The sequence below is a fragment of the Passer montanus genome, unplaced genomic scaffold (assembly GCF_014805655.1).
Source record: "Passer montanus isolate IOZ18808 unplaced genomic scaffold, ASM1480565v1 scaffold27, whole genome shotgun sequence".
NCBI lineage: Eukaryota > Metazoa > Chordata > Aves > Passeriformes > Passeridae > Passer > Passer montanus.
The window spans coordinates 2,167,960-2,181,983 of record NW_024367372.1 but is presented as its reverse complement, the minus strand read 5'-3'; the positions used below and the strand labels follow the sequence as shown (position 1 = coordinate 2,181,983).

Genomic DNA, 14,024 nt, shown 5'->3' with positions numbered 1-14,024 from the left:
CGCTGAGGACAGGGGATCGTCTCTCCAGGCCACCTCTGTCCTGCAGCATGGTGCCCCCAGTTCCTCAGCCACAGCTGTGCTCTGACCTCACTGCTGGGGGTCACGGAGCACAGGAGGGGAGCGAGTGCTGCCGTGAGAAGCGCTAATGAATCCTTATGGACACGCTGCCGGAGCTGTGTCGCCTCCCCGAATGGCTGAGGGGTGACACCCCGACCACCATGGTCCATCTGCTGCACCAAGAGTAAGTGCAGGACCAGTGTCAGGAGTGGACCAAACACCTCCCCCAGATCCTTTCCTTCCCACCACACACTGTGGGTTAAATGGAGGAGTAACTCTGAGATGTTCAGGATTCTTCTGCCTGCTGAAGTCAACCAGGGACAGCCAGTATCGCACCAGGACCGACCCCTGCCATCTGCTGGGGATTATCTCCAAGGAACAGACACAGGACAGGCATACAAAGGTAGCTGGTGCAGAAGGGATGGATCTGGAATCATTATGTCTAATATGGAATATAAAGGGATAGAAAGACACCAACACTGGTCACCCTGCTCTCCTCACTCTTTCTTGAGTGATTAACCCAAGGTGGTCAGCTGTTCTGTAAGTTTAACTAGCAGTACCATCAAAGTGTCCCCATAGCTCGAGCCAAGATTAGGCTTTGCAGACCTGATCCCTGCTGGCCAAAAGTCTGTGACCTCTGGGCAGCCCTGCAGCACCACTACAGTCCTGGACAATTCTCCCGCTCCAGCTCAATGCTTGAGCCTCTGGTAGAGCCATTCTCCTCCAGTCCAGCAGACCTCACAGACACCAACACTGGTCACCTTGCTCTCCTCACTCTTTCTTGAGTGATTAACCCAAGGTGGTCAGCTGTTCTGTAAGCAGTTTTTGTTCTGTGCAATAGAAAAGGGTGAATGTGCCTTCTATAGTGGGTGTTTCTAGAAAGTTCGGTTGTTTCAAACTCTGAACAAGAGCTACAACAAAAAAGAACCTGGAGTTGTTTAAGTGCATGAATCAGAACTTTGGATTCATGGCTTAACACCTGAAGAAGTTAATAGAAGTGACACAAAATATGGTGATTATTCGCAAAGGGTTTGGTCATTTTTTGCTTGTGTTAACAGTGGGATTCAGATAAGAGCTGGAACAAAAAGTTCCAGTTCACAAAAGAACTGGAACCTCATTTAGCTTGGCAATATTTAATGTCTCAGGTACTAGAGGAGCCATGCTTGCCTCACACAGTGAAGAATTCAGAGGGCTGAGCTCACATACAAGGTCTTTCTTGACAAAAGTCTTCCTTTCAAAGGTCCTTACATTCTCAAATGAGGTCATGTTCTAGGAGTCTCATGCTCTCCCATTTTGACTTGCACTAAGCTTGAGGCAAACCAAGGACTGTATATGATTTTTTGAAGCTTTAAACATGGCCTTTCAGTATGACTGTACTCAGTGCAGCAGGCTTGGATGCCATTCTCACGAGCAGCATATTTGCTTTTGCAGCAAATTTTACATAAACCAGAAAAAAACACAACCCCCAAACCAATCAAGGTCTCTATATAATTCATCTGAAAGGAATGCTGGGTGTTTGCTACTTCTTCTTACCTTCATACTCAGCATCTATTCAAAAACACAGTTCCAGGAACACAAGAAATCATGAAGACTGCTTTCCTATGGATTTATGCCTGTGATTAATTACTTTGTGTCTGAGGTACGAGCTCTAATTGAAGCTGGTCTCATGCCTGGAATCTTATGTCTCTCCCTTATCTGGATTACTGGTTATCAGTACAGAATGCTGTTTTCTTCTGGTATCTCCACACTTGGAAACATTCTGAAAATGTAGTGACTGTGAGATCTGACGGATTTGATTGAAATGAATTAGCTGTTCTGAAGCTGAATGGCAGAATGATCCCGTTATGCCACCCTTCCACAGGGAAGTGAGAAAGGCAGAGCACACTGCACTAAACCCTGGTTAGTTTTACCACCTCTTCTTGGTGGTAAAGCCTCTGGGAACAAACTATTCCTACACCTACTCAAGTTTATTAGAAAAAGCCATGACACAAGATGGTTATTACAAAACCTAACAACACCTTACTGAATATTTATCAAGTAGGAAATTAGCCGTTGTTCTCTTTTGTCAAAAGAATCACAATTTACAAGAAAAGGCACTTTCCCCCCATACCTTTCAAACAAAGCAGAGGCAAAAGAGCAAATGACGGTACCAAGCTTCAATTTAAACAATTAGCCATTCAACAATTTTGTCTTAAACTTCAGTCAGTTCACTGGACACAAAATAATCCAAACACGCAGTGCTTTCCATATCTAGCCTTTCTCTCAGTAATGCCTTCAAACACAGAAAAGTGAATTTATTACAAGCACAGTGCTTTTTTTCTTTACATATTAAACTCTTTTGGTTTTTGAGTTTTTTATCAACATACCCACTCTTCCCTTTTTAAGTCCTGTTTTGTAAGCTTGCACAACTCCAGGCTAAAGTTGCATTACTTTTTCTTGATTTCCTCTCCAAATCTTGTCTGTAAATAGAAAATGAATGAAAAATAGTACATACTTTTTCCTTTGCTGCAGCATTTTACTATTGCAGTATATCCTCGCACTTCCCACTCCATGGGGTTTCCAAATTCAGCACACATGGGGATACAATTTGTGTTTAATTGATTTTGCAAGCAGTCATGTAATCACCTGTACCTTCAATTACTCTTCCCTAAAAAGAAGACAGTTGAAATTACTCAAATGTTTCCCTAGCAATGCAAAGCAGGCTCTGGAATTAGGTTTTCCTGTTGACATGTTTGTCATGCATGAACATTTGCCACAATAATTCTTCAGGTCATAAACCACTCGTTTTGGGGGAATGTTGGCTAAGCAAATGATTACTGATTTTTTTAAGAAAGAGCTCCCATACAAACTTATGAAAATCATGTCAACTAATGAAATTTCTGTATTTTTCACTATTTTTTTGTTCAAAAAAAGCACTACAAATATCTAAAATAAGTCTCTTTCCTGACAAATTATTTGATGAGATTTTACCTCTCCATGGAAATTCCTTGGAAAAAAGTAGGAAAACTTAACTGTCAACTTTTCAAGAGACACCAAAAAAAGTTCAGACAATCCTTGCAAAACCTTGTATTTAGTAAGCCAGATTGACAAAAATACGTGCTCCCAAGATGTTTATTTCATTTCTTTGAAACCTGGTGACTTTGTACTCTTAGTATTAGTCAGAGCATGAAATAACACTCATTTAAGAACTGATGAGCAAACAAAATTTGTCATCATCAGTCATGGGTTTTTTTGCATATGGGACTACATCCTAGGCCTGAGACACAAGTATATTTTCACTTTGAACAGAAGTAATTTTTGAAAGCATTTTTATTTGTCTTATTGTAGATGTCAGAAAGCAAATGTGTTGGGTTTTTTCATTCTAGCTTTTGACAGTTCATTTGCTTATAAGGGAATATGGAATAAGTTGCAGGATTGTAAAGCAGTCACGCAAATCAACATTCTGAGACACAAAAAAAAATCATAATGGTCCGATAATTACAATATTAAACTATACTCTCAGTCAATTTACAATAATGCCTTTTAAAATGCTTACTAAAGCAGCCCAGACATACCCAAGACTTCAAAAAGTCTAAGGAGAGCTTTGAGAACAGGTAATTCCTGGTGAGTCTGAAGGCTCAGCTCGTGTGAGAATCGAGGCTGAAATCTGCTCCAGGCTGAAACCCTTCACTGCTGTGCCTCCAAGGCAGTCTGGTCAGGAAAGGTGCTTTTTTTATTCAAAGACCTGATTCTCTCTTCACTGACCAAATTTGTCCTTTAGGCAAACATAGCTCTGGTTGTAGAGACAGGTGATGTTTTTTGCTAGGCAAACTCCCGGAGCTGTGGCAGATAAAGGAGGTTAAAACAAACTAACAAACACCACACAGAGAAGCAATAAGCAGACAAGCCTTTGTTACAGCAGCCTGGATCCTTGCACTTCTTGCCTTTGCAGAATGCCTGAGCTCTGATTTTCTGGCAAGGGAAAAGGAGAAATAACACCACAGGCACAGAAGGGGACAGATACTCAGTGCTACCTGCAAAGGAAGCAGATTGATGTTAGCTATGTGCCTGACAGTGCTTGCTGTGCTGCAACTCTGCAGCCCAGTGCCATCAGCCTTGTCTGACACACAGCATTGATGCTGTGCAAGCTCCACAACTCTTCCCCAGCAGCACAAGAGAAAACAGGCTGCCAGGAGTGGCAGCAAAATCTGTCAGAAGCCTTTCCTAATTTAAGAAGCTATGTTTTCTTTAATTTCCCATTTATATGTAGAAATTAATAAAATCCCCAGCAGCAAGTATCATCTCACCATTTGTAGTAACAGCTCACTAAAGAAATGAGAATGGCAGTTAGAAAATAAACCTTTTTTTTAATTATTTTTTTTTTACCCAGGAGAAGTGAAGCATGAGAAGCTGAGTTAGACTGAGACACATTATTCAAGCAATAGGGAGACAAGCTGATTTTACAGACTGGTCTCTGCAAAGTCAGACCAGTTGCAGGCATCCAACAGTTCTGCATGGTGACTGTGCAAGTTTCAGCAATACCAATTCTTATACCTGCTGAGCCAAGATATCAGACTTGTAAGAGCACATAAGATTTGGCATCAGTTTTAAGAATGCAATAAAACAGGATATATATTTCTGTTTAAATGCTTAACTCCACAAATACCTACTTGCCTAACAGCTTTCCTGTTAAACCAAGTAGACTGTATGAATTGTTTTAAGTAGGCACAGCTTCCTCAGTAAAGGAATGCACCCAGCTAGATGCTTTACAGTAATAAAGCACAGAGTTATAAATACACACATGTACACTTGACATACACAGTTTAACAGTTATGAACAAGTTATACTGATTCCTATCTGTAACATGTAGACTGATGCACACTAAAGAGGTGGGGAAGAGCATTTTAAAAATATCTTCATGTGAAATTGCTCTTTTAATGAAAATGAAGGGTGTGGGGACAAAGGGGAGCATTCATAATTGCTCAAACCTGTGAGTTTTCAACACAGTTCAGAGCAGTTTTGGACAAGTTTCCCAGAGGAACAGAAGATATTTAGTTATTCCAATCAATGCCGATATTCCCTTTATAAAACTGAAACTGCCTGGCTCCCTGTTTTACCCTAAGGCATCTGCTTTTCAGTTATGTGGTTCACACACAAAAAAGCATCACGAAAAATTACCTGCAGATTTCTAATTTTTGAAAGAATTTCTGATACTATAACAAACACTACCAGATAAACCAGCTTTATTTCACTGTGAGATACAACAGTTTTAATCTGTATTTGTATCCTCCTGAATCAGCATTTATTGCTGCAATACCTATGAGTGATCTCTCAATTAAGACACGTAGCATGGGCTTCTCTGTGGTCCAGCTGTATCCTACAGACTGAACTTGCAAGTGCCTATATGCTATTTTGTCCTTTAGCATGAAATTATTAATCAGTGTTTAACGACAGCAACTACAAGTTATCTTATGCCAAGTTTAATACAAGGAAACATCTTTTAGTTTGCTGAAAAGTCACACAAAGTGCACGGATTCAGAAGATGGAACTGATACACATTCAGCTGTTTGAGTTTGCAAAATTTAGCTAAATGATATCTTTCCTCAAAGCAGATGATTCTAGAGCACATAAGCTCAGCGGTCTCCTTATTCTTGAACTGATACTCAAATGTTCTTAACACCCCTTTGGCACCCCCACCTTGAATCCCCTTTGCAGGTTTGAGAATGTGCATCGTAGGGAAGGTCACTCATGGGAAGGCAGGGCCTGTCACACACAGCAAGGTTCTCTTTTCTTCAGCAACTGGCTTGGCCCAGATCTACAGAAAACAACCACATTACTGACAGATGTCTTCCCCTGGCACAGCCATGGCCAACACATTTTAGAAGCCAATCCATATTTTCCCCCTTCCCTACACCCTGCTAGTTTGGGGCTTTTCCTCAGCAGCAGCTTCTGATGGGAAACATTTGTTATTATATAATAAAATCATAGGCTAGACTCAAATTATCCCTTTCCCCCCAAAGAAGTCTCCTAGGAAGAAGATTAGTTATATACACTCTAAACCGAATGTGCTGGAAGAAAAGACCACCATCCCATGTTGTATTACATTTTTTGTTATTAAAAAAAGCCAAGAAGAAACCCTTGGTAAGAGTGGAGCATATTAATTATGACAAGACATCATGACATACCAACCAGTGAGACTTAAAGGCCGCTAATAACACTTTTTGTAGTAATTAGTGCAAGATAGTTATCCCATATAAACAAATATTTGATGGTAGACTTCAATGATAAACAATTCACTTGATGACATTTACATATAAATACACATAAATAAAAACCTGCATCATTTAGGTTTGTAGTTAACAAAAAAGTATGGTCTGAAATGAATTAAATGTAATTGTGTCTAGCTAGATCAAAGATCTTCCTATAATGATACTCAAATATGTGGGGCATGAAAAGCATAAATGTACAATTCTCAATTTAGTAAAGTACTACTCTATAAAACAGAATCATGAAAACAGCTCTTACATTTTAATGCAAAGTATAAAATTGTATATTTACATTTACATACACTTTACTGAACTACATTGGGTAGCTCATGGTAAAAAAACATCCCTTTTTGAAAATCTTGCAAAAAATACATCAACTGCAGATATGATCAAAAGTTACTAAGTTAGCAGCTGATATAACATCTGTAGTAAAAAATATATTTTAGGAAAATACCTGGAAAAATCTAAACACCAATAAACACTTTAAAACTATTTTTGAAGTAAAAATTGTAGCAAAACCCAGAAGAAGCTAGCAAGGATAACAAGGACTATTGCATACTGCTCTTTAAGAGCCATGTAGCGACTTAAAACAGAAGCAGCAGGTACGGTAGGAGTTTTGTGGTGTAACCAAGTGGAAACTGGAGGCTAACAGGAAACCAGTTATCCAACTTCTCTCTCTGTTTATTACCATTTTTACGAGAGAAGCGTAAGAAGACAAGAGAATCCCTCTCCCTGAGGGTATCCTCCACCAAAGGCTAAAACAAATTGGTAAAAGGAACCCAATTTCAAGAGCCTTGGACCCCCAACACAGAAACATTTACCATATGTACTTACAGTTCAGTGGACAATAAATCAGATTATTACACAACAAGTTGCAGGTTAACTTTTAAGAGTTAACACTATTTTGCAATATGAAGTGCTTCTTAATAAATGTATCTATATAATATATAGATATTTGTAAAATACTCGTGCAGATTTGATGGAACAAACTGCGCAAATTGCTTTCTCAAGTCTTTTCTTCCTATGAACAGATCTTTACCTCCACACAAGGAGGTTCAGGATTCAACAAGGATTTCCACAATATGATCAAGGTCATTAAGATCAGATTTACAATTAGAGTTAGAAGCTGTATTTGTTGGAGAAGAAAATGTTTCAAGACTATCACAGTGTCCCATTTTTGTGTTGCCCATCATGCCAGTTAACATAGTATCGAGATCATAATAAGAATTGTCAACTTCTGAAAACAGATCTTCAACAGTATTAGGACTTTTATTCTCCAGCGTCTCAAATATTTGATCTAAAGATTTTTGAAAGTTTCCTTTATTTTCTTGTGGACTCTCCATTTCCCACACATTGCTCTGCAGGTTTCTTGGTGCTTGCACTGCAGAGGCTGCTGACATAGTTTCTGAACTATCTTGTGCCTGGTCACTCTCAAAGTCTTTATTGAAAGTACCATAGGCTGGACCGTGCTTTCCCTCAGCTGGATCTCTAGATGAACGACAGAGGATATCTGTTGAAACAAGACGATCCAGGGATGCCTGCCCTGTGCTCTGTGTGTTTATCATCTGCCAAGTCCCGTCTTGAGTCATTTCCTCTTGGATCTGCCGTACCGTGTTGGCTATAAGTACCGAACGACAAAGGTTGGGCTCCACCAGCATGTGACACAGCTGAAGTTTAACCAAGGACATATCTAGAAGTGACTGCCGCTGGAGATTATAGGAAGGAATAGCCTTAATACCAGCCAGAGTCCCTTCAATATCTTCTTCACCATCAAAACATTTTCTCTTTAATCCTCGCACAAACATTGTGTCCTGTTAAAAAAACCAAACAAATAAAAAAAAATCATGTACAACATAAACAGCTCAAGAGGGATGAAAAAAAAAGGTACTAAAAAAGAGAACAGTGAACTGTAATCTTTTAGTAAAAAGCAAATTCTTTAACTATAGAAACATCAGAATTGTCATACCATGTTATAGAATGGCCAGAGTGGTACAACAGGGGTCAGGAACATGTGGACCAGGTCCCAGGGGTGAACAGGTCCACAAGGCATCACAGGGAGGCAGGGGCTCCCAGCTCCTGGCTCCCATGAAGCTCTGCACTTGATGGGAGTCAGGAGCCACTGCCTTGCACAGAAGCAAACATCTCACCAGCCGGATTTCCCCTACTGCACAGGCAGCTTCTCCTCCCGTTTCTACTGGCACGCTTAACCTCTGATTTTGGAAATAAAAATACAACCTGGCACACCATCTTTAAAAGATTTGACTCCTCCAGAACATCAATATGCCTAATAGAGTAACATGGAAAAAAACCCAACCCATGGGCAGCACGTGTGAAAAGATTAGCTTATGTAGCTACAAAGAGAGTGTATCTAGATCTGTTCCATGTAACTTGAGACATTCAGTGAGGCGCCCAAAGCAGTCCTTCCGGTTCCCTTCCTTAGGTGAGTAAGTGAACTGAGTAATTCCTGTAAGAACTGGGCAAGTCCAGTAAGGACAGTCACTGTCATCCTCTATATGGGCTTCTGTATTCCCTTCCCAGTTGACTCTAAGACAGGAAAATTCCTGTATTCGTGGCTTAGGTTCACCAGCTAAAAATACACAGAGTTCATGCAGGCTTTTCAGTATTCACACCTAGAATCACTTGCTGAATTCTACAAGGGGTACCTCTCAAGAACCAGCCTCAGCTCTTCTTCTGAATTGCACTAATTTTTGACAACACTGCCCCATGCAAATATTGAAGCTGGTCCCTTGGAATGCAAAGTAACTTTTTAAAAAATGCAGTATATATCACTTTAAGTCTTATAAAAATTGGGCTGCAAATGAAAGCTGATACCTGACCTTTACATTTATGCTTCTTCCTTATTTTCCTTCTTAGTTTTCATCCTTAGAATTCCTGTTTGCCCACTATTTGGGGGCTTTTTTTCAAGATAGTGACCCAAACAAAACAGTTTTTCAACTACAAGCTGATAAAACCAAAATAGTATTGCAGTGTCTTTCTATGTAACCTCCCATTTTCCTTGATAAGCCCTAAACTCTGCCTTGCTTTTCTGGTTGCTACGGTACATTCCACGTATTTTCAAGAAATTCTCTCTCAGCTTTTTCAGAGACACTAAAAATCCACTAAAGGGCAACAACATTGTTCCTTTCAAAATACATTACATGCTTATCTGCTGTGAAAACCTGGGGATAGCACAGTAGCTAGATAAACACTTGGTCTGACTGTACAACACTTGTAACATTGGTGTATATATCCATGAAATAACCTTCATTGGGATTTGCCAACTCTTAAAAGATTTCTTTCTGCTGAAAGAAATAATGTGCAGAGACTAGAATATAGAATAAACTTGGTCTTGTAGTCATTTTTCCTAACATCTTAAAAGCTACCCATGGATTAGCTATGTATTAAATACTTTGGATGTTTCTTCTAAAATTTTATCCTGAAACCTAACATTTCCATTACTCCTATTAAATAGTTAATATTGTTGTTGCTCGATAGTTCCTTTTCAGGATTTTTAGACATTTCTGCAAACTTCCTATCAGAGGATATCCTATTTAATTTTTCCTACACTTCTATGTAAAGTAATTTGTGAACATACCCTTCCCGCCATGTGAAACAACCTCTAGAAACATCTTTTGGGACTGTGTACAAATCATGTGTGATTACATCATCAAACATTAAACACTGCAGAGTTTGAAGTTTCTTTTATTTCAACTTACATTCTTGTGAAGAGTAATTAAAACTTCAGTTGAATGTTAACCTGGTTTTCATACATCTATAATTTGGCATTTACATGCCTTCTAACACCCACCAACAAAACAGAACACAGGAGAAAACCTGAAAACCTCAATACCTCACGCACACTTGGGCACCTAGAAGCAGAGGAAAAACATTTATCTGTTCTTAAAGGCAAACCTTTCACAGCAGTCACTGGATTTTTTTTCTAAAACTTGTTTTCAATTAGTATCTTACACCATAAAGCCAGTTTTTTGCCATCCTGTTCTCGTGATTGCACAGAGTTCCAGGTTAGGGATTCATGTAAGGAGCAAAGTGACGTACCAGGAACTGTGTTTGATGCAGTCCTTCCTCTTCTCCCATGCTACTGAGCAAGAGTCCATGCAGTAAAAGTGACAGCACCACCTGCCAAGCAGAGGGAAGCAGGATGTCAGGCAGGGACAGGAGATGCAGAACAAGACAGCTTTCCTTCAGTATCTCTGTCCTGTGTGTGAGCATCATTCCCACAAACATGAACAGTGCTATTAAACCCAATGCACAATTAGAGAACAAATGTGATTTGGCCAACACTACCCTCAAAATCTGCAGCAGGAGGAAAATGCCAGTCTAATTCCAAGTCCTAGGCTATTGCCCTGACCTTTGGACCAGCCTTTCTCTTGTGCCTACAGCTTTGCCACTTAAAGAGCAAACAGCAATTTTTCATATGAACATTGAAGTGTACACAAACAAGAGGTAATGAAAGCAAATCTTCCCTAATTTTATTACAAAACTATAGTTTTCACCTTGGTTGTACAAACCCATGTATATCTCTGTAGCATCTAGAGGAAATGAGGTGGCACAAACACAAAACTGTAACACCGCAAAACATGAGAGAATTTTCCTTTACCAGCACAGAAACTTTATGACTAAGATTCACTTAGCAAGATGACAATAACGAAAGTAATGGCAGTAATTAAACTGCTTTAACAATAAAGGCTGAGTTTTAAAAACCCATTAAATGCATAATAAGATTTGATATCTCAAATACAGCTTCTCATCACATGCAACAATTCCCTTAACTACTGAAATGAAAAAGAATGCTGTTCCAACAGGCTACAAAAACTTTTATAATAAACTATGGAAACAATTCAGACACTTTTCTAGACATGTCTGTGCAGTACAAGACAGTTCTGTGTCTGCAACTGAAGTGCATACCTGGAAAAGAAACAAATAAAGAGGATGCACATGGACATCTGTTCTTATTTTCTGTTTTGTGTAGTAATAAACAATTTTTCAAGATTGCCTGCTCTCAAATGGAGAGGGAAGAAGATGGATGACAAAGGACTTGGGGATGGGAGAGCAGAAAACGCCTTTCCTCAAGAAGCTGCATACTCGTTAAAATACCACAATGGGAAAGAAACCCACCTTTAACATTCTCAAGCCAAAAACTTTTGACTTGATCCCAGATATTCAAACTAAATGATGTTATGTCATGGAAACTGGATTTCAAACAACTCATAGTATCTTTTTTTTTAGGGGCTGAGCTCACAGCAACTTTAGAAACAGTGTCTTAAGGCATCTGAACTACAACTTCAGTCAGACACCATATCAAGTCAATAAACTATTTCTTATTTCTGGCAAACACTTTATGACACTATAAAAGTTCAGAAGTTTTTGCTCCCCAGGTACACTTTGAACACATTCTGTAAATGAAAAGTGATCTCTTTGAGAGCCTGTGTCTGGTAACTATTTGAATCCCAAAATTTCTACTTTATTGGAGGGCAGGTGACAAGGGCATAAAAAAACATCCAACACCAAACATCCCCCCCAAAAAATAGTGGACAACACAGGAGGGGACCGTTGCTGTTGGTGAAAGAGCCATTATCACATCTACAAACTAAATGGCAGGGGATGCTGGCAGACCAGGCCAGTCTGTAATCTATTTACATACTACAGAAGGAAAGTTTTCCCGTGCAATGTAATAACCTGCTGCTTGTGATTTCAGGTTCTTCCCTAGGTCAATAACCAAACCACATGGACCTCTGTTAGTATAAGGCCCTTGTGTAAAACCTTTTGGTACATCAGAGCAAGCCTGCTGCTGCTTCAGAGTCAAGGTGTTCAAAATCCCCTGATAACTTCAAGCAGCACCTTTCTCTATCCAAGAGGCAGCATCTGGATGAGCTACATCATCTCCTTGCTTCCTCTGCTACCCCAGTGCCATGAGCCCAAACTTTGTGTATTCAACTAAACTGCTGTTTGAAACAGCTATGCAGAAAAAATGCTGTCAAGGAGACAAGAGCTAGCTGCAGCACAGTGCACTAGGGAAAAAGGAGTTTTGTGGGTTTTGTTGTTTTCCTTTTTTTTAATAAATAATAGCACAGCATTATGTAATCCATTACAAGTTTTGCTTCTAGGATCAACAAATTCCCAGCCTGCTTTACATAAAAGGTGCTTGAAATTTGATTCAATTCTTATTAGAGCACCAAGTGAAGACATTCCAGGTTCACACTCAATTTGGACACTCATAGTGATATGCTGCCAAGAGATTGTTAAGTACTTAAGGGGAAAAAGCTGCTTCCCACTAGCTGGGGTACCAGAGAAGACAGGGAATTTCAGCAGTGCTTATCTTTAGGAGAAAGCAGACAAGACATACCTAGGCCAGTGCTGGAGGTTCAGTGAAGCACAGTGCTGCTTTTTGTACAGCCGTAAGCACAGTGATGATGGTTAGCATGAGAAGGCAAGAAGGGGCCGTATCTCCCCTCTACCACTCTAATCCTCTCCACTCCAACACTGGCTTTTCTAAGAACCGTGGGAAGAAACCAAAGCTCTGTGTAACAGTGGAGAAAAAGACTGGAAAGAGAGCTACTCCTCCTTTTTAGCCATGCACGTGTGCCCATATGGTGGTGCCGAGGTATAAGGTGGGATGCAGACACAGCACAGGGATGGCAAGGCCAGAAGCATCGCTGTTCAGCCTGGAACAAAGGCCCCTATAAAGCACTGGGGTCTGCCCACCCCGGGGGCGTAGGGGGCTGGCAGGCACCTCTCCGGCACTCCAGAGATTTGGGAAGGGGTTCCAGCACCCGGGGAAGGGCAGGCTGAGCAGATGGGGCAGGAGCTCGTGGAACCGCAGGTGGGGGCCGGGAGCGCTGAGCAGGGGGAGCCCGCAGAGCCGGGGGGAGAGGCGGGACCGGGGCGGGGAGCGAGGGGGAGCTCCCCGGCAGTGGGAGGGCAGCGGAGTGCCCGGGAGAGGCGCGGACCATGAGGGAGCGCGGCTGCGGAAGGGACCGAGCGGAGGAGAAGTGCGGAACGGGCCCCCCGTCCCGCCGCCCCGGCCCCCTCAGCGCTCCCGGCGGTTACTCCTCGCCCCGCGCTCTCGCCGCCATTTTGAATCGATCCCGTCCCTTCCACGGGTTCCGCCGGCACCGGCTTCCCGCGGATCCCACCCAGCCCAGCCCGACCCAGCCCGCCGTACTCACCGCCTTGCCACTGCTGTCGCCGGCGCACGCCCGCGCAGGAGCTCCCGCTCGGCTCCCGCCTCACCGCCCGCTCCGCGCCCGAGGGACGGGCGGGGCCAGCCGGCCCCGCCTCCCCCCGCCCGCCATCTTATTGTCAAACCCCACAAAGGGACCCGCGTCCGCCGGGGGCGGGCCTGCCCCGGAGACCGCGCCCACCAGGGAGCGGCGGCGGCTGCTATTGGCTGCCGCCAGGCGCCACTCGCCGCTGCGATTGGCGACAGCACCCGCCTGTCCCGCCCTCGGGCTCCGCCCCCGAAGGCTGTGGGGTTGCCATGGCAGCCGGGCCCTGCCCCTCGGCCGTGAGAGGCTGAGGGAGGCGGAGGCGGGGGCGAGGCGGGGCCGCCCCGATTTCAAATCGCAGCCAAGGCCCCGCGGTACGTCTGGGCTCCCGGCCACGGGCTCCGGCGGGAACAGGTTCAGACCTGGCCGCGCTGCAGCCCGCGGCGAGCCCTGGCGGGGGAGGGGAGAGGGAGCGTTGGCCGCCCCGCTCCGGGCA

At 42.5% G+C, this 14,024-nt stretch overlaps 1 protein-coding gene across 2 annotated transcripts; it reads right to left on the bottom strand.

The window, feature by feature from the left end:
• Positions 1-3,150: 3,150 nt before the first annotated feature.
• Positions 3,151-13,641, bottom strand: CDCA4 (cell division cycle associated 4). Of its 2 annotated transcripts, XM_039712853.1 has the most exons (4): positions 13,490-13,641; positions 12,667-12,812; positions 10,359-10,439; positions 3,151-8,113 (listed from the first exon to the last, which is right to left on the bottom strand). In XM_039712853.1, exons 3-4 carry the CDS (start codon positions 10,395-10,397, stop codon positions 7,358-7,360), a joined length of 795 nt encoding a protein of 264 aa, XP_039568787.1. In that variant the 5' UTR covers positions 10,398-10,439; positions 12,667-12,812; positions 13,490-13,641; the 3' UTR covers positions 3,151-7,357. The 2 variants fall into 2 exon arrangements, with proteins under 2 accessions (XP_039568787.1, XP_039568786.1); XM_039712852.1 differs by lacking the exon at positions 12,667-12,812 and having other exon boundaries at positions 13,490-13,640.
• Positions 13,642-14,024: the final 383 nt, after the last annotated feature.